Source organism: Oncorhynchus masou, chromosome 21, assembly GCF_036934945.1.
Source record: "Oncorhynchus masou masou isolate Uvic2021 chromosome 21, UVic_Omas_1.1, whole genome shotgun sequence".
NCBI classification, from domain to species: domain Eukaryota; kingdom Metazoa; phylum Chordata; class Actinopteri; order Salmoniformes; family Salmonidae; genus Oncorhynchus; species Oncorhynchus masou.
This window is the reverse complement of record NC_088232.1, coordinates 20,750,384-20,776,135: the sequence shown is the minus strand read 5'-3', so window position 1 is coordinate 20,776,135 and position 25,752 is coordinate 20,750,384. Positions and strand designations below refer to the sequence as shown.

General features: G+C 44.1%; 1 protein-coding gene across 1 annotated transcript in view; it reads right to left on the bottom strand.

Annotated features, from left to right (window-relative positions):
- Positions 1–324: 324 nt before the first annotated feature.
- LOC135507946 (calmin-like) overlaps positions 325–25,752 on the bottom strand; it is a 39,961-nt gene continuing 14,533 nt past the window's right edge. The window contains exons 2-13 of the mRNA XM_064927771.1: positions 15,641–15,702; positions 12,833–12,928; positions 12,471–12,554; positions 12,174–12,266; positions 11,860–12,053; positions 11,481–11,674; positions 11,089–11,171; positions 8,144–10,612; positions 6,201–6,400; positions 3,966–4,056; positions 3,763–3,821; positions 325–1,583 (exon numbers count right to left, since the gene is read on the bottom strand). Coding sequence (XP_064783843.1) covers positions 1,442–1,583; positions 3,763–3,821; positions 3,966–4,056; positions 6,201–6,400; positions 8,144–10,612; positions 11,089–11,171; positions 11,481–11,674; positions 11,860–12,053; positions 12,174–12,266; positions 12,471–12,554; positions 12,833–12,928; positions 15,641–15,702 — 3,767 coding nt within the window. The 3' untranslated portion in view covers positions 325–1,441. The remainder of the gene's footprint in view (positions 1,584–3,762; positions 3,822–3,965; positions 4,057–6,200; positions 6,401–8,143; positions 10,613–11,088; positions 11,172–11,480; positions 11,675–11,859; positions 12,054–12,173; positions 12,267–12,470; positions 12,555–12,832; positions 12,929–15,640; positions 15,703–25,752) is intronic.

Below are 25,752 nucleotides of genomic sequence, written 5' to 3'. Positions count from 1 at the left end.
TTTTCTGGATTTTCTTTTCTTATTTTGTCTGTCATAGTTGAAGTGTACCTATGATGAAAATTACAGGCCTCTCTCATCTTTTTAAGTGGGAGAACTTGCACAATTGATGGCTGACTAAATACTTTTTTGTCCCACTGTAAATCCAGTTTGGTTTATCCATGTGTAGGAATTCTGTGCTTGTTGTTAGGGGAATTATATTGAAGATTTAGGTGGCTGTAAACTAAGCCGATAAAATGATTAAGAACGCAACAGCAAAAAATGATGATAGTACTGTACTTAATTACAGATGTTGTTTAAAAATAAAAGGTATTTTATAAATAAACATTTAATCATAAAGCATTCTCTTTTTATTGAAAGGCTCTAACAAGTTCAAGCACGGCTGAATCAATAACAGCAGTTTAAAAAAACAACCCACAGGCATACAAACATAGCATATAATAAAGGAATTATTAATCACACTTTAAAAATCCATTCATATACTGTATTTTCAACTGATCCATAGACATTTACTCCAGCATTCTTAAAATATTATTAAAATAAAACCAACATTATTAGTAAATCAGTATTGTCACTTCAAAACTATTTCAACTGTGTTACACTTATATTTCATAATTTGCTAATGGTGAATTCGTTTTTGTATTTTCTATCCAGCATTCCAAACACTGTATCTTTGGCGGTTCACATACTCTGGTTCAAAAGTGCAACTGACACACTCCCAAGCCTGTACAGAATCCACTGAGCTTGTAAGACAAGTACCTTCAAGAGAACGCAGGACCTTAATAAGTTAATCGCTCAATGGAGGTTGTGCATTATCTTAAATGTGTAAATATTTCTGCATAACTCATTGGCCACACTTTTTCTTATCAAATTCCATGTAAATTCAAAAAGGACATCGGGGACGTTTCTGAAACATACATGTTATTCCACTCACCAAATTGCCATTTATGTAAATGGGCCACTGCAACGCTTCATGGACTGTATACCTACAAAAACATTTTTTATAATTGTGCACCGTGCAATCCTATATTCTTAGGGCTGGATTCAATCCGTATTGCCAAAGTATCGCTGACGATCCACGTACATATGCAGCATTTACCGTGAATGCTGTCTCCGCGACCACGGGAACATTGACTTTAATTGTCAATCGCGCTATGAAGAGGATCTTCAGCGCTACGGATTAAATAGCCCTCAGAGTGCTTCTTTCTTTGTACATCAATAAACTCAGAAAAACATACAAAGTTATAGGTTTGTCTTTACAATTTAAGCATATCAATTCAAGCCACATTAAAAGCCAAAGAGCAGAATCTCTAAACAGCTTTATAAATTATTCTGGAATAAAAAAAAAGTGTTGCGTGTACATGAGTGTGTATGTGTCGTGTGTGTGTGACATGTTTGCGATGTGTGTATCAGTATGTACATGTGTCGCAGTATGTGTGTGTATTCATTTTTCCAAGTTGAGCAGAAGGCTTGGCAGGTTCCTGTAGTCGATCTGTGGCAACACCAACAGGCAGTAGAGGAGCAGCCACAGCAGTAGGAGAATGTAGTACTCTGTCAATGAAGTAGGAGTCCTCATCTCCCTCCAGCTACAAGCACACGCACACACACACACACACACACACACACACACACACACACACACACACACACACACACACACACACACACACACACACACACACACACACACACACACACACACACACACACACACACAAAGGAAGAGAAAACCGGGTTTAGCAGAAGGTCGACAGAACCAAACAGACTTTAAACCCAGCTAACACATTTGGTTCCTTGGAAATTGTGTGAATGTACATTTTTGGTTTCCACTTTGCCTGTTCTGAGAACTTGAATTTTTAGGTTGCAGGGAGGTTCTGAAAACATTCTACTATGGTTCTCTGAAAGTTTTCCTAGGAGGTTTACTAACCTTTTGAGAACGGAAATAATAGGTTATTTGAAGGCAATTAAATAATCTTCTGAGAACATGTTTCAATAAGACTTTTAATAATAATGACAGCTTAGGTCAACTGTTTGGAACTCCAACACAGATTTGACACCTGGAAATTAATTTGCTTAGGCATTAATCATGCAAACACATGTATTTGTTTTATTGTGCCATGGCATCAGTGAGATTCTGAACCTATGATCTTTTGTTCTATATCAATGGAATTAGTTCACTGCGCCACCAGGATGGAGCTAGCGTGCCATGTTTTTTTTTAAACTCATACAAAGCTGTTCATTGTAGTCTATTCAAGCAGACCCCATTTCCATCCGAGGAAATAAACACACTCATTAAGATTATGTGTGGCCAATTAGTGGGCACGGCCAACACACCTGAACACACTTAATTAACAAGATAGGCTAAAGAGAGTATTGTTGATGCTGCGAACGGAATGTATATGTTTTTAAATAACATTCTTAGAACGTTCTTTGAATGTTACTACTGTTTTGGAAAGTTTTCTTAACGTTCTGAGAACATGACTTTAAATAGAACCATGAGGAAAGGTGCAGAAAATGCTATGCTGAAGTACTGAAATCCCCACAGAACATTGTTTCTTAACATTCTCTGAACATTCTGAGAACATTATATAGAACCATGAGTAAACCTGTGGGAAACGTTAGGCTTAGGTACTGAAATTCCCACCAAAGAAACATGGTTCTCAGAATGTTATGCGCCTGCTGGCTATCCTGCAACATTCCTAGAATGTTGTGAGAAGGTTAGATGAAAATAATCATAGGACAACCTTCCCCTCACCAAGCTCTATGAAACATATGGTTCTGAGAACATTATGTGCTAGCTGGGAAGAGATAATGTCAACATAAACTGCAGAGCTACAATTCAGGGTAAAATGGGTCAAAGATTGAATAAAAATTTAGAATACAAAAAACTGTTATATGTTAGGCTTCTCTAATGACACTAAAACAAAAGCCCAGGATGGATTTCATTTATCCAGACTGAAGAGTTATTTTCATGTTGAATAGCTTTCTGATACTAATAATTGAACTATGTCTGGGATAGGCTGAATGCCAGCCTGCTTGTGCTATATTGCCAACTCCTTGTCATTCATTGTCATGAGCAATGGAGTTTGCAAGAGCAAAAAGAGATATGGGATAAGGTTAGTCTCATACTAATACTGTAACTAGGTACGGGAGTTTTGACACGACCAGGAACAACTATGGGTCCTAGTTATACCCTTCATACAACTAGCATCTGATGTTTTTCTTGGTCAGATTTCCTCCTGGTCCTCCTAATAACTACTAAGACAACATCTTTGTTCCTGAGCTACAGACAGCTGTGTTCCTTTATCTCTATGGCTGTGACCTAAATGGCACCCTATGGGCCCTGGTCAAAAGTAGTGTGCTATAAAGGGAGATAGGGTGTCATTTAGGACACAGCCTATCTGTATGGCATCTCCCTCCCCAGAGGGCTGTAGATGATGTAATGATGTAAATGTTTCACACAATTACAACACCAGCCAAGCTGTGCCCCATAGGAGTGATGGTATCAGTCGAATATTGTGTGTCTCTGATTCCCACGATGTGTCACCTCAACACTCATACAGGAGGGTTGTCATGGCAACTACACGATAGCCCCACCCAGTGACTTACGCTCAGACAAGTGAGCAAGAGCGCTCAGACAAGTGAGTAAGAGAGAAACAGTTCGTGCAACAAACCTCTGTTTTAAACATAATAAGCTATAAATGTATAACAGTTATGCTGCACCCTGCCCTTTGGGGCTAGAGGCCAACTGACTCATATTCTTACCTGGTGTCAGACTTGGTACTGTGAGTTCGGCTGGATGCTCCATTCTTCTGATTGTCCTTCTACGGGACAAAGGGATTACAATCCCAAAAACATGAGTGATGATGATAAAAGCACAGGTATTGTTTGTAGGCTCATCTTATGGTAAAATACTTACATAGGAAATAATTATAGTTCCTACATATCTGAAATGTTTTGCAACAAACCTCATTAGAGCCAGCCACCTTCCTCTGGTGGAGTGGTGTAGAACACATAGAACACTGTTCATCTGTGGTTCCATCAATGTCAGCTTCCCTCCTGTTCAAAGAGAGAGAAAGAAAGAGAGACAGACAGACAGACAGAGAGAGAGACAGAGAGAGAGCGCTATATTTATGTTTCTACTAGATAATAACATGTACGAACACTATCATTCAGAACAAAGAAAACATCTTGTTAGTTATTATTTACACAGTGACTAACATACTGTTCATCTTACTCATTAAAGCAGAGAGAAAAAAGCCACTACTATTGCAATAAAACATTTCGGAATCAGTCATCATCAGCATTGAATATATAATTGAATTACAGTGCATTCAGAAAGTATTCAGACCCCTTGACTTTTTCCACAGTTTGTTACAATACAGCCTTATTCTAAAATGTATTAAATTATATGTTTTCCTCGTCAATCTACACCCAATACCCCATAATGACAAAACAAAAACTGTTTTTTAGACATTTTTGGAAAAAAACAGAAATACCTTACAAAAGTATTCAGACCCTTTGCTATGAGACTTGAAATTGAGCACAGGTGCATCCTGCTTCCATTGATCATCATTGAGATGTTTGTACAACTTGATTGGGGTCCATCTGTGGTAATTTCAATTGACTGGACATGATTTGGAAAGGCACACACCAGTTTATATAAGGTCCCACAGTTGACAGTGTATGTCAGAGCAAAAACCAAAAGCCATGATGTCAAAGGAATTGTGTGTAGAGCTCCATGACAGGATTGTGTCGAGGCACAGATCTGGGGAAGGGTACCAAAACATGTCTGCAGCATTGAAGGTCCCCAAGAACAGAGTGGCATCCATCATTCTAAAATGGTGAGTTATAGAGCTGGCCGTCCGGCCAAACTGAGCAATCGGGGGAGAAGGGCCTTGGTCAGGGAGGTGACCAAGAACCTGATGGTTACTCTGGCAGAGCTCCAGAGTGGAGCATCTGTGGAGATGGCGGGACCTTACAGAAGGACAACCATCTCTGCAGCAATCAGGCCTTTATGGTAGAGTGGCCATACGGAAGACACTCTTCAGAAAAAGGCACATGACAGCCCGCTTGGAGTTTTCCAAAACCTAAAGACTCTCAGACCATGAAAAACAAGATTCTCTGGTCTGATGAAACCAAAATTGAACACTTTGGCCTGAATGCCAAGTGTCACGTCTGGAGAAAACCTGGCACCATCCCTACGGTGAAGCATGGTGGTGGCATCATCATGCTGGTTGGATGTTTTTAAGTGGTAGAGACTGGGAGACTAGTAAGGATCGAGGGAAAAATTAACGGAGCAAAGTACAGAGAGATCCTTGATGAAAACCTGCTGCAGAGCCCTCAGAACCTCAGACTGGGGTGAAGGTTCACCTTCCAACAGGACAATGACCCTAAGCACACAGCCAAGACAATGCAAGAGTGGTTTCGGGAAAAGTCTCTCAATGTCCTTGAGTGGCCCAGCCAGAGCCCGGACTCTGGAGAGACCTGAAAATAGCTGTGCAGGGACGCTCCCCATCCAACTTGACAGAGCTTGAGAGACTCTGCAGAGAAGAATGGGAGAAACTCCCAAAATAAAGGTGTGTCACGTTCGTAGCGTTATACCCAAGAAAGCTTGAGGCTGTAATCGCTGCCAAAGGCGCTTCAACAAAGTCTTAATACTTATGTACATTTGATATTTCCATTTTTATTTTTTACACATTTGCTAAAATGGCAAAAAAATGGTTTTTGCCTTGTCATTATGGGTTATTGTGTGTAGATGGATGAGGGGAAAAAATAATTGTATTAATTTCAGAATAAGGCTGTAAAGTAACAAAATGTGGAAAAAGTTTCCGAATGCACTGTATGTCATTATGTAATTTGAATTGCTTAGAGCTTCTTAATGTTAGTGGAGAGGAAATTAGTGACTAGCCAGATCTAATCAATGACTAGCCAGATCTAAACACATTTCATTGAGTAAATTTAAGGCATTTTGCTCTATCAAACTGGGAGGCCCAGTTCTGAAGTCATGTCTTTCGCTGCTTAACATTGCCCCAAAAATAATGTTCTGTGCTGTGTTTCTCAAGCGGCGTCCCAAATGGTACCCGTTTCCCTATACAGTGCACTACTTTTGACCAGAGCCCATAGTAGTGCACTATAAAGGGAATAGGGTGCCATTTTGGACACAGCCCAGCTGTACCAGGGACCTAAGAATAGTATCCTACCTCATAGTCTCATTGTTTCCTCTGGCAGCAGAGGCAGACTTCTCCTCATCAGTCCTGGTGAGATCACTGCTCTCAGCAGCTCCACGGTGGGTCTTCATCTCTGTCTCCACCACACCCCCATCTCCCCCCGTCTGCTCACCCAGCACGGAGCACCATTCCTGTGGGCCCGATAGCCTGGAGCCCCCTCTCACTTCAACCTCCTGGGCATACATGGGGGGGAGGAAGAGACTACTTTAGAGTGTAAGGGGAAGGTGGAGGTTGTTGGATAGGATAATAGGGTATGGATGTAGTGGGTGCGGGGGTAAAGGGTTACTGGCTAGTCATCAGTGATGGGGGAAAATCACTACAGTTACATATCACAATATTATTTTGGACAATATTATATAGCTACTTTGACTCTAAGTATTGATTTGTAAAAAATATATATATATATATATATATATATATATATATATATATATATATATATATATATATATACACACACACACACACACTACCGGTCCAAAATTTTAGAACACCTACTCATTCGAGGGTTTTTCTTTATTTGTCCTATTTTTTTACATTATAGAATAATAGTTTAAGACATCAAAACTATGAAATAACATATGGAATCATGTCGTAACCAAAAAAGTGTTAAACAAATCCAAATATATTTTATATTTGAGATTCTTCAAATTTGACAGGTTTGCACACTCTTGGCATTCTCTCAACCAGCTTGATGAGGTAGTCACCTGGAATGCATTTCAATTAACAGGTGTGCCTTCTTAAAAGTGAATTTGTGGAATTTGAATGGTTTGGGAATTGAAATGGTTTGGGATGAGTTGGACCGCAGAGTCAAGGAAAAGCAGCCAACAAGTGCTCAGCATACTGCAAGCATTCCAGGTGAAGCTGGCTAAGAGAATACCAAGAGTGTGCAAAGCTGTCATCAAGGCAATGAAGAATCTCAAATATAAAATATATTTTGATTTATTTGACACTTTTTGGTTGCTACAAGATCCCATATGTGTTATTTCATAGTTTTGATGTCTTCACTGTTATAGAAAATAGTCAAAATAAAGAAAAACCCTTGAATGAGTAGGTGTTCTAAAACTTTTGACCATTAGTGTATAAATATGTATATGTATGTTTTTGTTTGTTTCTTTGTTTTTGCTAGGTAGCATTAGCTAACGCTGGTCAGGTGTGCCTGTGCCAAAACTCAAATATTTTTCATCCTATAGCTTGTTCTTCATCTTCTTTTTAAATAGTGAGCCAACATGTTTTCATGACTTTTATTTCCATAACTGATCAAAACCCATCTATCATGCTCCCTCCTGTCTCTGCAGAAGACATATAGTGAGAAATACCTATAGAATCGTGAGAATCGCAATACATATCACAACGGCACCTAAGTTTTGTGATAATATCGAATCATGACATCCCTTTCAATTCCCAGCCTTAGTAGTCATATAGAGTAGAATAAAGCACTTGATAAAAAAATACCACTCTTTCTTTTTAACTGTCTTGAACAGTAGCTCCAATGTCCCTCCTTTAAATCATGGGGTAACGTTCTCATGATTGATTCATGATTCATGGTTGGTCAACACAGCTTATGAAATGACTTCCAAATTAGACTTGGTATGCAGAACATCTAGCACACCAAAACAATGCATATATTATCAGACGCCCAGACAGACACGTCAGATAGAAACCAGAGAAAAGGACGACCGATAACATAACACATGCAGACAGATTATTGCACGTTATGAGACAGTGACATTGTCCTATGTGTATGTGTGAAATGTCACGTCACTCTGATGTTGTTTGGATCACTTTGTACACACACACACACACACACACACACACACACACACACACACACACACACGCAGGCAGGAGGCGCGCATACATGCACACACACACATACGCAGATCTGTCCTTGTTGTCCATCCATACTGGCTTACCTTATCATACTTCTGCATTGTTGACTCCTCTCTGAGAGCTTCTTGATCCAGTTGGCTTTTTATGTGTGAGTCTGGACTGTTGTGTGCGTGTGTCTCTGTATGAGTCTCTCCCTGGCTATGTGTGTGCAAGTCTGTGTGTGTCTCTGGTTCTGGTTCTGAGGACGGTGCTGGTTGTAGCGCTGCAACACTAAAGGTTGAGGGCCAGGTCTCTACTGACTTGCTGAAGGAAGAGGACCACGGTGAGGTCTCCACGTCGTTCTCTGGTTCCTCTACAGGACCACAGTCATCTGTATCCGGGTAGAACAGGTCCATGGGTTCCAGAGTCTCACTTAATGTCATTGTCTGATCAAGGGCCCCACTCATGTCAGCTTGGAACAAGTCCATTGGTTCACTTTCAGGCTTCTCCATTGCACTGCTCCTCTCACTCTCTGTATAGGCCACATTGACACTCTTGGTTTCCCTCTTTTCTGTGTCTGACATTTTGTCCCCTGTCTCTTCAACAGTAGAGGCCTCTGTCTCACTATGACTGCCCTCAGTATGATCCTCTGCATCCTTTTCTATGTCTCTCTCTTGACCAGGCGGTAGGGATAAAGACTGTTTCTTGGTGTGTGTGTCTGAGGGAGGAGAGCGAGGAACCGGCCCAGTGAGGACCAGTCCAGGGTTAGGCTCCACGAAGGCCTCAGTGACATGGGAGATGGGGACATCATAGTGGGGGTAGTACACCATGTCCAAGGGGATAATGGACACTGGTGTGCCCTGATGGGGGACCTCCACTACTGTTTCTCTGTTGTCTGTTGCTCCAGACCCAGTAGCATCCACCCTGTCATGGCCATTTTCTGCCCCTCTCTTCTTCTCAGGAACTACAACATTCACATTAGCATCTCCACCACAAGGGGCTGTCTCGCTCTTTTCAACCAAGCCACCTCCAGGGGGCTCACACAGGTCTGGGTCTTCATCCCCAACCTCTGCCTCTCTCTCTGGGCTCTGGGTCCTATCTTCTCTGTCCTCTGCTGGGAGTGTGGAGCTCTGCCGATTGTCTGTGCAAGACAGAGATTCCGGGTTCTTTTGCCCAGTATGGCTCTCCTCTTCTGGTTCTAAGGATCCCCCCTGGATAGTCCGAGTCTGGTCCATCTCCATATACGGTTGTGACTGCTCTGTGACCTCCTGAGTCGTAGTGATCTCCTGTGACTCTATGTGGCCGTTCAGAACGTCCTTTATCTTTTTTTGTGTTTCTGACTCTTCTGTGACCTGCTTGTGCCTTTCCTCTGCTTGACCCTCTGCTTTATCAGAACGTTCCATAGCTAACCCCTCCTCTGGGTTTCCAGCCTTTCTGGAATCTGTAGATGGTTCCACTGTTTCATTCTTGGCACATTCTGATGCTCTGTCTGTCTTCTCCAGGACACCGTCCTGCTGAATTGGCTTTTCATGCAGGTCAGGGGTCTCCTGCTGTGAATGGCTGGTATCCTTGTGTTGAGGAGAACACACAGCTCCACTTATCTCACCCTCACACACACTCTCACCCACACACACACTCTCCCTTTTCTGGTCAGAGTCAGTCTGCTGAGGCTTGTCAGAGAACTCTAAAGATGGCCGCCCCTGCTCCTTGTTGACGCCATTACTCTGACGTGTATTTGTGTCTATTCCTTCTGAGTCACTTTCTGTTCTCTCTGTTATGTTCTTTCCTTCTCTTTGATCAGGCTTCTGCTTGGCTGCCTTGTCCTCACTCAGTTCCAGAATGTAGCTATACGCCTCCTCCTCATCTTCCATCTCTTTCTTCTCCCTTCCCTCCCCATCCTCTTCTAGTTGTGTATTGGTCCTGTACTGTGTGCTCTCCACTGAGCTAAAAGAGTAGTTCCCCTCGTCGATAAACAGCTCCGGCATCACTTCCTGTTCCTCATCCTGAGGCTTTCCTGCCTTTGGCCCCATAACCGACGGCAACGGATCCTCCAGATCAGGTGTGACCCCATGGGGTGTGGAGGGAGGGATGTCCCAGGATACCCCGCTGTCACATAGCGACCCATCGCTACGGCTCTCCACAGACCTGTCTGGCGTCACTGCCTCGCTCGGCAGGCACTCCCAACAGGAGTCTGGCGAACCGATCACAGAGTCACTGATCGGGGAGTCACAGGACACATAGCCGATGACGGAGTTGACAAATGAAGGCTGCGGAGAGCTGGAAGTGGAGACGGTGAAGACAGGGCTGGGTGTGGTCCCTACCGTCGAGCCTTCGTTGACCGGGGAGCGCTCCACCACAGACGGTGATGTGGGGGACTTGAGCTCCTCGGAGACAGAGGAGATTAAGATTTTGGGCGGGTGCTGGACTAAGTCTCTCCGGACCACAAAGGGCCTCTCTCGGTCCCGACTCCGGTGAACGCCATTCCTCAGGTCGTGGGAGGAGTCGTTGACACGACAGCTGAGTCTACCTGACGACACACTCCTCTGTATCACATCAGATACATTCTCCTGGGGCTGAGAGAGAGAAAAAGAGTTATCTGTGGTTTGTGTATCTAGTGCAGGGGTGTCAAATATCTAGCCCACGAGCCTAATTTTAAAAAAATTACGATCTTTAATCAATATTGAAATGACTAAAACCAAATCAAAGCTGTGTAGAAATCATAATAGACTGACATTTATAGTCTCTTCACTCTGTCCAGCCTGCTAATAGCCATTGAAACGAAAGCTACACAATCAGGGAAACGAAAAGCGAAGGATAAAGGAACATTTTGGGGAAATATAATAGATTTTAAGGGCGTCCCTCCAGACCTCGGTGAAGACCGAATGCGGCCCCGCGGGGTAACATTTGTTTGACACCCCTGATCTAGTGGTTTGTATAAACTAATATCATATATTGATCATGAGATAAATATTATGCAGCCAAATGGCACCACATTTCCTATATAATGCACTAGTTTTGACCTGAGCCCATGGGATGCAGTCTCTCTCACCTCTTCCATCCCGGGGAAGTGCTCCAGGAACTGGGACACGTAGGTCATGATGGACTGCTCATCTGGAGGGTTAATGGTCACGTCTGTGGAGAGGGAAATGCGGGAATGATAACAGAGGGACTTAAGATTGACTGGTGGTAAATCGTCTAATACACTCTGATTGTACAGCCTAATTGTAGCCCATTCCCAGATCTCTTTATGCTGTCTTGTCAACTGCTATGGCCGTTGTCATGTCAACTATTTTGGCAAGACAACGTCTATAGCAGTTGGCTATACAGCCCGAAAAGATCTGGGATCAGGCTGGCATAATTGCCCCTTGTGGCAATGAATAAAGTCTCAATTCATTGAATTGAATTGGTTTGAATTTAACTGAATTCAATTGAATAATTTACCCTCTGGTTCCAGTAGTCTGGGTATGCCCAGGCTATAGTGGGCTGTCCTGAAGGCATCCTCTAGGTTCTCCCTGGCTGTCCTCAGCAGAGCTCTCCTCATGTCCACCAGGCTGGGGTCAATAGACTTAATGACGGCCAGGAAGGCCAACCCACTGGTCCAGCTCTTCCCAAAGTCCTGCACCGCCACACCATACCTGACAAGACAAGACTCCGCAAGTCAGCAACATCTGACACTAACACTTGAACATGACTGCAGTCAAACTTTCAAACTTGTGTGTATGTATTACAGAATTTTCACAGGTTCATCAAATACCATATCCTATTTGTGAGTTTGTCTCTTATGAATTTGACATATGATTGCTGTCCAATCACAACTCACTTCCTGGTGCGTCTCTGGACCCACTGCAGGAGCGTCTTGATGGCTTTCCCATGATCCCTCATGGCGATGGAGCGTGGCCTCTCATCGGAGGGCGTGCTGGAGTGGGAGGTGTCGGAGTCGGAGCTGGTGGGGAGCGAAGAGAGGCTGGAGGACGAGGGGAACTGGCTCTTAATGTTCCCTGTCAGCTCCTTGATCTGAGAGAAGGAGGAAGACTCTGTACTTATTTCATTACTTAATATCTGAGAGAGAGAGGGCGGGGGGGAGAGAGAAAGGGAGGAGAGAGAAGAAAGAGACAGTATAGAGAGAGATTTTACCTGGAAAAACAGGATAATATTCCAGATGAGTCCGAGAACGATGGAAGAGTTGCCATCGGCGACATCTGCAGCGTCAATACTGACCAGCTTCACCTGTGCAGGTAATCACATCCAAGGAAAACAATCCAACCAATCAACAGGATATTTAGACAGTGGTGTGCTGGTGCTCCTCCCAATATGAAGAAAATTGCTTCAGCTATAAATATCATTGAAGGGAATAAAGCTGAACCTTCTTCTATAAGATGTTTATTAGACACTTCCCTAAATAGGTGATTAGTGATTGGCTGTGATACTCACATTTCTTTCCTCTAGGAAGGTGAGGACCTTTGCGATGTTGTTCAGTCTGAAGATACGATGTGAGGACTGTTTCCATCCATGAAGCTGGAGGACACCGACCATACAATAAACAGCTGGGTGAATTGTTAGCCACCAAAATCGAACTCAAGCACAATCTTTAACACATAACTTCTCCATATCTAGCATAGCCATGGGCTGCCTCCCAAATGGCACCCTATCCCTTACATTGTGCACTACTTTTGACCGGGGCCTTTTGACTAGGGAATGGGTTGTCATTTGTGACGCAAGCGAATGAATCAACAAAGCCTCACTAACATCTGAATACTGTGTGGATGGTGTAATATTGTTGGTGGAAATCTCACCAGCTTGCATCCGGACAGTTCCTCCAGCAAGGCCATGAGTATTCTTCCATCCTGGATATCTCTGAACAGGTCGTTTACCTCCATCGGAGGAGTGCACTGAAGACAGGAGGAGAGGAGAGTTAATCTTTCAACAGACCTGATGATGTTAAAAACACATTTCAGTCTTCCTTTGATGATGCTATTGTGCTGCAACCGCTAAAAGTGGGTGTGTCTGATGTCTGACTTAAGTGCACATGTAGCATAAGCAGTGGAGTAAAACGACCATTGACATTTCTCTGGTGTTGGTTTTATGCTGGCTGGTAGGACTGCCAATAACTGTCAAAAGATGGATCTTATCAGTATAATGAGCAGTCTGTCAAAACAGCTATTAAGTAATAGCTATGACATCGAACCGAACCATGCATGAACCAATCTCTCTACATCTGAACGCTTACTTGAGAGAGGGAGTGAGCAAAACTTTCCATCGAAACCCAGCGGACAAATGTATGATTGTCGATTAGTGGGTCAGAGATTTGATGTAACGCCAGACAGTGTCAGAGAAGAGAGGTTCATTGTGTGAGAGAAACAAAGACTTAATCACTATTTGGACCCTCTCTCTCAGTCAGCCTCATGGCTCTGCTCTGTTATCATCTCATCTCTCTGTCGCCTGAAACCTTAGAAGCACAAAACAGCCTTGCCAATGCAAACAATGGTGTAAGGCTAGAGTAGTGAAACTCACTGAATGACTAATGGCAGCATGTGTGTGTGTGTGTGTGTGTGTGTGTGTGTGTGTGTGTGTGTGTGTGTGTCTTTGTGAGCGAGAGAGAGCAGAGGAGGTGGGGGTGAAGGGAAGGAAAGATTAAAAAAAAATATGTAAACAATTTGTGAGCACAAGTGTATGTGTGCTTGAGAGTGGAGGGAACACAGAACGGCTGAGGGTACGTGTGGGTTAGCTGACAAAGAGAACGTATGTGGGGGCCTTTTCACCATAGTTCCTTGGTAATTTGTTCAGGAATGCTATTCATGTAAATAAAGCAGTTCTTCAAATTACACAATGCAATCTGAGAAGAAAGGAGGGGAAAAAGTACAAAAAAGGCCTTTGGCGATTATTCCATGTCAGCATGTCCCAAAAATATTTCTGCATCTCAGATTGTTCTGGCAATTCTCACATAAAAACTTAATTGGGAGAAAGGATGTTTGATATGCTAATTACTTTTGTAACAAACCATTTTTTTATCCCGATAAAAGGAGCCATGTTGGGGACTCTTCAGACCTATACGTGCCCCCTATAAGACCCAATAATCAGGGAACCGTACATGATACAGACAACACCTTAGGGTCATTATACTCCTAATACTGTGCTATAAAATATGGAGTATCGCCACATTCTGAAATACAATTTAACACGTTCATTTATTCAACATTAAAACTATTAATATTATTATCTCAAAAGTACCCTTTTTGATTTTGTTCATTTTTAAACATATTATTTTAAACAATATACTCTACACGTACGTCAAATTTACAGAGTGGGCTCTCTCCTACTTTTAAAGTCATGAGCAATTTTATGAGCGCCACCAAAACAGTGAATGGGAAAATGGATTTAAAGGGAACACCCTCTGCTGGTGATTTGCTGAATGTGCAATCCTACAGGAGGGTTGTGATTGGTTAATGATCTATAATGTCAATTTGTATGTATAAAATGTATAATTTCTTCAAAGTACCAGAGAACCCACTCTGGAAATCTGATGTCTTTAAAGAGTATATTGTTCCAAATAATATGTCTAAAAATAAATAAGAATTTTTTCTTAACTGACTTGCGTAGTTAAAAAAATAAAAAATAATATGGTTCAATCAAGCCAAATGTCAACAAACCTTTTCCCTCATCAGTGCAGTTTCACGACAAATTGGACAAAATCATAGCATTTTGCCATGCAAAATCCTGGAGGGTCTAATAATGACACCAAGATGTTGTCTGTGCCATGTACGGTTCACGGATCATAGGGTCTTACAGGAGGCATGTATAGGTCTAAAAAGGGCCTGTAGAAATTGCCACTTTCAACACAATTTTCCAAAAAATACAAATGTAATAAAATTGTTCAACGTCCTTTCCTCCCAATGAAGATTGTAATGTGAATTGCCAGAAAAATCTGTGATACCAGAACTATTTTTGGGCCATGCTGGCATGGAATCACCCTATTACATCTAATCTAGCACTATTTGCATATACAGTCTGCTCCACTATTCCCTATATAGTGTACTACTTTTGACCAAAGCCCTATGGGCACTATATAAGAAAAAGGGTGCAATTTGAGATGCAGTCCCACAGGACTACCTGTACATCATTAAGTAGAAGTAAATCTACTCTAGGGCAGACAGATAGCATCTACACATTCTATCAGATTAGCATTTACCGACAAATTAATTTTTTACATGGTCTCTCCCTGCATTAGCAGTCTCCATTTATCATTTATAGGGTAGAGGGAGAGGCTACAACTCAGTTTGTGTGAGGGACAGACTCAAAGTGTTGTCAGAAAAAGGGCAGTAAAATTGAAATGAGATGCTTCGGAAACGTAAAATAACCCAGGTTTAGGAATAAGTCTATACATACTCCAGTTTGTGGTGTTGGGTAAGATACGCTTATTTTGAGGGATGGATTTTTTGGGGGGAACTGTTGCAGGGTTGGGGTCAATTCCATTTCAATTCAGTCAATTCAGGAAGTAAACAAAACAACAACAAAAAAATTCTCATAGAGCTCTGAAGAAAATAGGAATTTCGTTTTCAATTAAAATGGAATTGACACAAACCCTGATCTGTAGACTGACTTACCTTCTCTAAATGCAGATTCATCCATCGCGTGAACGTCCTCTTCTGAACGACCTCTCTTTCAACTGCAAGAGAAAAGTAACAGAAACACAGAGGAGGATGTGAATATGGTGGCTGTGAATAAAAGATGGGAATACAGAGAAGAGACCAGCAGCATCAATACTGACTCATGCAAGACAACAGCCTCATCTACTACCAAGTAGCATCCCAAATAGCCCCGTTCCCTATATAGTGCGCTACTTTTGACCAGGGTCCATAGGGCTTTGGTCAAAAGTAGTGTACTACATACGGAATAGGTTGCCATTTGTGACACACCCCAGTCGTTAATCAGCAAGACCTCTACCCTGCAGTCATGACCTGTCAACACACCATAGCAACAAGGGGGTGCACTTAGCGTGCAAACACACACATGCAACCCTCGCATGTGAACCTTTGCATGAACATACAGCATCACACATCTACATGCTCACATGCATACACCACACATACACACACACACACCAATGTATATCCAATCATATATTGTATTGATTTCCATACACAATACGGTGAAGGTAGTTGGTGAATCATGGTCATATCTTGCATGCTCACTCCTTGGCTATTTTTAAAAACCTCTTAACCTGTGTGTCGTTGTGCATTAAATGTCTCACTGGAGTACCATCCAACAACCTCATGAATATCTTTCCTCATTTCCTAGCCAGAGGAGTGTGATTCTACGGCTATTTCTCTTAGTGGATTGAAACTTTGGTACTGGATGCAAATACGTAGACTTAACACCCAGAGTTGTCTGTATTGCGAAACTGACGATCATTATGTGTCTACCTGTCAATTAAAAGGACTAGGCTCATCAGTAGGTATGAGTACTCTGGTGTAACATACAGAGAATTTTTCTTCTCCCCTTACTCGCACCCCTCTCCATGCCATCCTGCTGTGGGGCGACCAATCAAAATCTCTCTGGGTTTTTGCCTCTGGGGCCTACGAGAGTTTCATGGATGCCACCCTGGTGTCTGAGCTGGGCATCCCCACTCAGCCTCTCTCCATTCCCATGGACGTTAGAGCACCGAATGGGCGCTCTGTAGGCAGGGTCACCCACAATACCACTCCTATCCACCCGCGTGTGTCTGGGAACCACAGTGAGTCTATACAGTTTATGCTCATCAAGTCTCCTCAGGTTTCCATGGTATTGAGGTTTTCTTGGCTCCAGTGCCACAACTCCTTATCAACTGTACTGCTGGTATGGGCTGGAGCCCGTTCTGCTATGCCCATTGCCTGAAGACCGCGGAGTACCAGGACTTCCGGGAGGTTTTCAGCAAGGCCCGGGCCACTTCGCTTCCTCTGCATCGACCCTATGACTGCGGGATCGACCTTCTCCTGGACACTACACCACCCTGGGGACGCCTGTATTCACTGTCATGTCTGGAGACCAAGGTTATGGAGACGTACATCAAGGACTCCCTGGCTGCAGGGGTTATCCGTCCTTCTGCCTCCCCGCCGGCGAAGGGTTCTCCTTTGTGGAGAAGAAGGACAAAACCATGCGCCCGTGCATCGACTACAGGGGCCTCAATGACATCACGGTTAAGAACCGCTACCCGCTACCACTCATCGCCTCGGCTTTCGAGCCGCTCCAGGGGGCCACTACCTTTCTAAGTTGGACCTCTGTAAACGTCCACCACCTGGTACGGATACGGGAAGGTGACGAGAGGAAGACAGCCTTCAACACTGCTAGAGGACACTATGAATACCTGGTGATGCCATTCGGTCTGATCAATGCTCCTGCTGTGTTCCAGGTCCTGGTTAATGACATTATCTGTGACATGTTGAACCAGTTTGTGTTCGTCTACCTTGACGACATCCTCGTCTTTTCCCGCTTGGCTCAAGAACACGTTCTCCACGTCCAACAGGTCCTCCAGCTTTATGTCAAACCCGAAAAATGTGAATTCCATCACTCCACAATCTCCTTCCTTGGTTACATCATAGCTGCTGGGAATGTGCAGATGGATCCCGGAAAGGTAAGAGCGGTGGTGGATTGGCCTCAACCCACATCCAGAGTGCAGCTGCAACGCTTCTTAGGGTTTGCCCATTTATATCGCCGTTTTATCCGGGGTTACAGCACCCTGGCTTTGCCCCTGTCAGTACTCACCTCACCAGCTGCTGACCGGGTGTTCCTGGACCTTAAGCACTACTTCACCACGGCTCCCATATTGATCTATCCGGACCCATCCAGTCAGTTTGTGGGGGAGGTAGACGCGTCGGATGCCGGAATGGGAGCCATCCTGTCCCAGGGCTCTGCCCTGGACCTTAAGCTGCATCCCTGCGCCTTCTCTTCCCATCGTTTTAACAGAGCGGAATAATGATGTGGGGAATCGAGACACTGGTTAGAGGGGGCGGAACTTCCATATATAATGTGGATGGATCACAGGAACCTGTACTATCTCTGCACCGCCAAGCGTCTCAACTCCAGGCAAGCTCAATGGGCCCTGTTGTTCACCTGGTTCAACTTCACCATCTCCTACCGCCCAGGGTCTAAGAATGTTAAGCCAGACACGCTTTCACGCTGCTATAGCCCTGCATCTACACCCTTGGACCCCGAAACCACCATTCCGACGTCGTGTCTGGAGTATAGAACCAGGTCCGTGAGGTGCAGCATTCCCAGCTTGACCCTGGAGGGGCTCTGGCTAACCAGATGTTTGTCCCAGACACTGCCTGTACTCTCTGTGGTCAGAACAAGACTCCTCGGCAAGCTCCGGCTTGCCTCCTTCAACCTCTTCCTGTCCCTCACCTGCCCTAAACACATATATCCCTGGATTTCATCACTGGTGTCCCTTCAACTGATGGCAACACCACTATCCTCACAGTGGTGGACAGGTTTTCCAAAGCTGCCCATTTCATTCCCCTCCCCAAGCTACCTTCTGCAAAGGAGACGGCCCAGCTCTTAGTGCAGCAGGTCTTCCGGATCCATGGACTTCCGGTGGAAATGGTCTTTGACCAGTGTCCTCAGTTTTCATCCAGGTTCTGAAAGGCATTCTGCACACTCATTGGGTCGTTGGCCAGTCTGTCCTCCAGGTTTTATCACCCACACAGCAATTTGTGTGGGTGGAGTATGCCCGGAACACCCTTCCCTGCTCGACTACTGGGCTCTCAACCCACAGAGCACTCGAAGGGCATCAGCCCCCACTCTACCCAGAGATAGAGGAAAAGGTCAACATACCCTCGACCCAGATGTTCGTCTGCCGCTGTCGGCGTACCTGGAAGAGAGCTTGGTCCGCTCTTCTCAAGACCACCTCCAGATATCGTTGACAGGCGGACCGCCATCGGACGCCGGCTCCCTGCTATTGTCTTGGGCAGAGGGTATGGCTGTCCAGTCGGGATCTGACCCTCTGGGTACAGTCCCACAAACTTTCCCCTCATTTTATCGGACCTTTCCCCATCGCCAAGATCCTTAGCCCCTCTGCTGTTTGCCCCGCACCCTCTGTATACATCCCACGTTTTATGTATCAAGGATTAAACCTCTGTCTCACAGCCTTCGGTCTCCACTTTCCAGGCCCACCCCTTCCCCCCGTCTCATCGATGGCCATCCGGCATACACGGTGAGGTGTCTCCTGAGTGTTCGACCTCGGGGCAGGGGATCCCATGTTTGATTGGGAGGATTATGGTCCAGAGGAGAGGTGCTCGATCCCCGCTAGGAACATCCTGGACCCAGCCCTCATCGCTGAATTCCACCGCCGGCACCCCGGTCAACCAGGTACGTGCCCTGGTAGGACGCCAGGTAGCATCCCCAGAGGGGAGGTAATGTCACACCCTGATCTGTTTCACCTGTCTTGTGTTTGTCTCCACCCCTCTCCATTTTCCCAATTATCCCCTGTGCACTTATACCTGTGTTTTCTGTTTGTCTGTTGCCAGTTTGTCTTGTCTCGTCAAGCCTACCAGCACATTTTTTCCCCCATACTCATGTTTCTCGTTAGTTCCTGTTTTCTAGTTCCCCCAATTTTTGACCATTCTGCCTGCCCTGACCCAGAGCCTGCCCGCCATTCTGTACTTTACGGACTCTGCCCTGGATTACTGACTTCTGCCCGCCCTTGACCTGTCTTTTGCCTGCCCCCTGTTTGTAAATAAACATTTGTTATTTCGAACTGTCTGCATCTAGGTCTTATCCTGAGGTCTGATAGACATAGGGAAGAGACAGACAGTCATACTGTGAGTAGTAATTAGACAAAAGGAGAGACAATCAATAATGTCCCAACCTGGTCCCAGATCTGTTTGTGCTCTTGCCTACTCTATTTTCAAACCAAACATGATAATTACATAAGGAGTTGACAAGAGAGCAGAAACAGACTGGCAACCAGGCTAATAACGTGCCATATTAAGAAAACAATTGCCAGCAGCACTGAAATCGTCATCCTTATTCATTCTCAAAATAACATTCGTGTTCATGACAACCTCATTTGCCATGACCAGCCACCAGGCAATTCTCAGTATGGGGTCATCTGTTCATTCCTCTGGTGTGTGATTGTTCTAAAATGAGGCATTTACTCACAGATGTAGGAGTTCCTTCACCCCATTCAGCAAAACACAAACAGCTGACTCCAGCTGAGACACAGAAGTACTGCTAGTCTTCATATCAACAAAAAGTTTAATCTGGAGTTTGGACACTGTTCTTTGCTGCTATCACTGGACCCTGAGTAGGCCTCACTCTCAGCCTTGGCAATGTGCGCTCTCTCTCTCTCTCTCTCTCTGTCTGTCTCACGTTCTCGCTCTCTTTCTCCCTTGCTCGCTCCCTCTCTTTCTCTCGCTCTCTCTTTTTCACAGCTGAGTGCTCAAAGCCGTCACCCAGCCCCAGCCCCTGGCCCAGACCAGCTAGGCTCTTTGTGTCTTTATGGTTGCTGGCTGGTTGCTGGCGCTGGAGCGCTGGGAAATGGCCCCCTTATTATAGCGACATGCCCTATACACACACAGACGGACACAATAACAGACACACAGCCACACCTACACCTAAACTTAGACACACACAGAGACACTCCACACACACATCAGGCAGAGACATGCAGACACAGAAAAAAAGTGACACACACACACAGAAGTAAAAGCAGGCTCCTGCTCTTGCTCTGAGAAAGAGCTTCAGTCTGGAGAAACCCAAGAGATGAACAATGTACTCTCCATGTATTTCTGTTTGTAGTATCACACTATGCTTATAAGACTATTAGTCATCATAAACTAATGTTTACATTCTATGAGACTGTTCTATTCTATTGTATCCTCTTTGTTCATAGTCTATGAAAATGTTGAGATGCCTCATAAGTCCTCAACTGGCAGCTTCATTAAAAATAGTACTCGCAAAACACCAGTCTCAACGTCAACAGTGAAAAGGTGACTCTGGGATGCTGGCCTTCTTGGCAGAGTTCCTCTGTCCAGTATTTGTGTTCTTTTGCCCCTTTTAAACTTTTCTTTTTATTGGCCAGTCTGAGATATGTTTTTTTTCTTTGCAACTCTGCCTAGAAGGCCAGCATCCCAGAGTCACCTCTTCGCTGTTGACGTTGAGACTGGTGTTTTGCGAGTACTATTTAATGAAGCTGCCACATTGAGACGGGTGTTTTGCGGGTACTATTTAATGAAGCTGCCAGTTGAGGACTTGTGAGGCATCTGTTTCTCAAACTAGACACTCTAGTGTACTGGGGGCCTCCCCACTCCTCTTTCTATTCTGGTTAGAGCCCATTTGCGCTGTTCTGTGAAGGGAGTAGTACACAGATCTTCAGTTCCTTGGCAATTTCTCACATGGAATAGCCTTCTTTTCTCAGAACAAGAATAGACTGATGAGTTTCTGAAGAAAGTTATTTGTTTCTGGCCATTTTGAGCCTGTAATCGAACCCACAAATGCTGATGCTCCAGATACTCAACTAGTCTAAAGAAGGCCCGTTTTATTGCTTCTTTAATTAGAACAATAGTTTCCAGCTGTGCTAACATACTGCAAAAGGTTTTTCGAATGATCAATTTGCCTTTTAAAATTATAAACTTGGATTAGCGAACACAATTTTCTATTGGAACACAGGAGTGATGGTTGCTGATAATGGGCCTCTGTACGCCTATGTAGAAATTCCATTTAAAAAATCAGCTGTTTCCAGCAACAATTGTCATTTACAACATTAACCATGTATACACTGTATTTCAGATCAATTTGATGTTATTTTAAATGGACAAAAAAAATGTGATTTTCTTTCAAAAACAAGGACATCTCTAAGTGACCCCAAACTTTTGAACGGTATTGTACATGACATGTACACCTCCCCTGTGATGAGAAGAGTCATTTCTGTAGTCAATTAGCCAATGTGAGAAAACGTCATGAAAGGCTAGTTAAATAAAAATGTCTGAAAACCCAACTGCCCACTGGAAATATTAATAACCGTGGCCATCCATAACTGTTGACCTAATTTTCCAGGTACATTATCCAAAACGGTGCACTGGTTTCTCTTAGGAATAACAGAGCCTGGGCCAAATAGAAAGGTGCACGTATTGTCAGATCTGAGGGCTCTACAGAGAGACTTACTATGGCACGCTGCATCCGGACCCACTCGGATACCTCAGTCTGTTGGAGTGTGTGTGCTGCTGTGAATGTCTACCATTGTGCGCTGGTGGTGATTTATAGCATGTGTGTGGCTGTGCGCCTAGAATTCCTAACCAGACCGTTCGTTTGTTTTTCCGTCCCCACAAATGTGTGGACAGCACAGTGCTGAATGACGGGAATGACACCTAACGTCTAGGCAATGAGAGACAGGCCTACATGGAAAAGAATGATCCCTACTTTCGCTCTCTCGCTCTCTGTCACAGCGCTGTGTCTGATTCAGATTCCTACCACACAAAAGGTGACACTTCTTGAATACTAACAAGTGCTGCGCCGGAGAGGAGTCCGGGGGAGTGTGGACTCGGCTGGTTGAAACATTGCCTGTTAGGGACAGTCTGGGGACAATCTGTCAAAAGGCTTGTATAATCAGGCCCTATTCTCCAGGGAATCTGTCTGTTAGCCCACCAACATGTGTCAACTCCAGATGTCTTCCATTCAATGAAAGCCTCCACCAGTCCACAGGCAAATATGGACACTGCCTTCCAAGAGCCATGTGTTCAGGAGCCCCTGACATTTGAACTCAGGGGTGGAAATAGAGGAATTTACGATTATGTTGTTTCTTCTCCCACGACACCGTACTGTGAAATAACGCTGTAAAGCCAGAGCATGAGTTTAGTAAGTCAGTCAAGTGTTGAGGTCAGGTTCTGTACTGGGAAAAATACAGGATGCTGAGCCGAAGCTTTTTTTCCCCACTGAAAGAGCAGCGTTAAGAGTCAGCTCTGGTGAGGTGTTTTCTATTATAGACACAGTACAACACAGAAGTTTACATTTCTTAGAAAGCCTTGATGGGGTCTGTCCTTAGAACAGCAGTCACCTGGAAGGTCCCCATTCTAGTATGGTAAGGGGTGGGGGGAGTGTTTTTAAAATATTACCTTTATTTGACTGAGAACACATTATTTTTTGAATGAGACAATTTGAAGCTGAGGATGATTAGGTGGCCATGTTGGTATGGGCCAGATTGGGAATGTATCCGGGACATCGGGGTTAACACCCACAGAGAGTCCAACTCTAACCTTAATCCATAGACTAGCACTAGTTTACGTGAACACAATGTTCTCAGTGGTTTTGTTATGGTTTTCCCTCTCTGTCTCAGAAGGTAAGAGCACAATGAATAGGATACATACTGTATACATGGATGATGTCACATCCTGAGTAACACAGGTGAATGCAGAGCGGTGTCATTATTTCAGCTCTCTGGCTGCACTGCCATTAAAGATGAGGTCATTCTCTGTGTGGAAATAAGGCCAGACTGACTGACATGAGGGATACATCCAAAATGGCACCCTATTCCCTATATAGTGCACTATATTTCCTCTGTAGAAAGTAGTGCACTATGTAGGGAATAATGTGTCATTTGGGACACTGCCAAGGACCGGTACCTCTTGTCTGACTGGCATGTTGAACACAAGCTTACTGTGAATGTTGACGTGTCAATGTGTACAGTGTGACAAGCAATTCTCTCTGCACTCTATCTTCCCTAATCTTATCTAGGCTACTGTTAGTATCGAAGGCGGATCAAACATTACTACATATTGCTGCTGTTGCCGTTGATACTCATTTCTATTGTTAGGATTGATCGGATTTAACTCGGTATCGAGGGGAAACTGAAGCAACACTGTCTGGAGAAGCAGAGAAAATCATATGATTGCAATCTAATAATCCTAAATGATCATATAACGAAATGGGATATAGTAAGTTGTCAACCAGACGTACATATTCTATTCTATAACCCCTTTGCCTCTCTTTTGTCTCAGTGTGGTGGGACTGGCTCTAGACATGCAGAGTGGGGGGAGCAAGTCTGCGACTCCTCAATCATATGGTAGAGAAAGCCTTTAACTGGGATGTGAATGAGCTGATAAACATTGCAACAGCGTCCCAAACGGCACACTCTTCCATACATAACACACTACTTTTCACCGGGGCCCGTAGGTCTCTAGTCAAAAGTAGTGCACTATGCAGGAAATAGGGTGCCATTTGGTACGCGGTCATAATGTTACTCTTTCATGCTATCGCAGAGAGTTGAACAGAGAAGGGACAACCCTGTAGGACTGAACAAATATCATTAGGAGGCAATTAACTCAGTGCTTTTGTTGAACACAGATCTGTACATGCTAGATGTGTATAATGACACTGACACAGATCTGAATATACTAGCTGTGTGCTGATAAAGGCACTTCTTCGAGGCCTTTTAGTTAGTGTCTCTTTGCAGTGTAAATTCACCTACTGTTCATGTGATTATCCACTCATTTAAAGGAACAAACAGTAGATGTGAGAGCTGAGAGTCAACCAAACTCTGCATCAGCATTCTGGATGTAAACATATCAAAATAATCTGCAGATATTCCGTAGGGAAGTGTGCAAAAACAAGTGTAAGAGACGAAGGCTGGGATTCAATCCGATCGCGCTTTGTCGGCGATGCAGCTTTGTTCCCTCATTCATGGTAAATGCTGCATATGATTGCTAAACTGGGAATTAACTCTAAATGGTGAATTGTCAACAAAATTGAGATCGGATTGAATCCCGGCCTAAAAGAAAAGTATCTGATCCAATACTGACATCCTTTTTCAGCAACATAACTCCCTTCACTGACCATTGGAGTGTGTACAATAGATACACCAACAACAACAACAACAACACCACCAACAAAGTACACCATATGACAAACAGTCCCATTCCTCCATCTGAGAGTAATTACCACTAATAAACAAAACAAAGTCTGATTGGGGGCAATTCTGTGGGCAGCTAGCGCCTCTCCAGAGTTCTGCCTCACTACCAGCCAATTAGAGGCTGTGAAGACAAGGAGGAAAAACACGGGGAGGAGGAGGTACAGGAATCTTCCTCCCTGGGTAACAGAATGTCTCCAGATGTCCTGGGGTGCGTCTCAAACCAAAATGGCACCCTATTCCCTATATAGTGCACTGCATATGGACAGAGCCCTATGGGGGCATAGGGTGACTAGGGTGCCATGTCGGAAGAAGCCATGGTTGACTGCCTGCCTGGCACCACCTCCTACGCACCTCAGAACACTCGGAAGGAACAGAAAGTGCAGAATCCTTTTGAAAGTAGGCGAGAAAGATGAAATAAATGTGCTGGATAAATCTACAGAAAGAAGGATGAAATTAAATACGCTGGACGGATGGGTGATGGGTTCACCCTCCCTAATGTATCCCTGCTGTTGATTCATGTTGCTTTGCATTGAGATGAGGTCCCCTCTGGACATAAACGGCTTGAATCAACCTTGTTTCCACATAATTTCAACAACAAAAATTCAATGTGAAGACGTTGAAACAACATAAAGGGGATTTTGTATTTGCTTTTCACCCAACTTTCACCCTAAATCCAATGAGACTGTGAAATATTTTGTCGATTTCAAATGTAAAACCAAAACGATGAACTGACGTCTGTGCCCAGTGGGTTGGCTGGGATTCATCACATTACTGCCGTTGCGTTCTGCACTGTGTAGAGTACAAATACAACTGTGCTACACAAAGTGGAGCTCATCT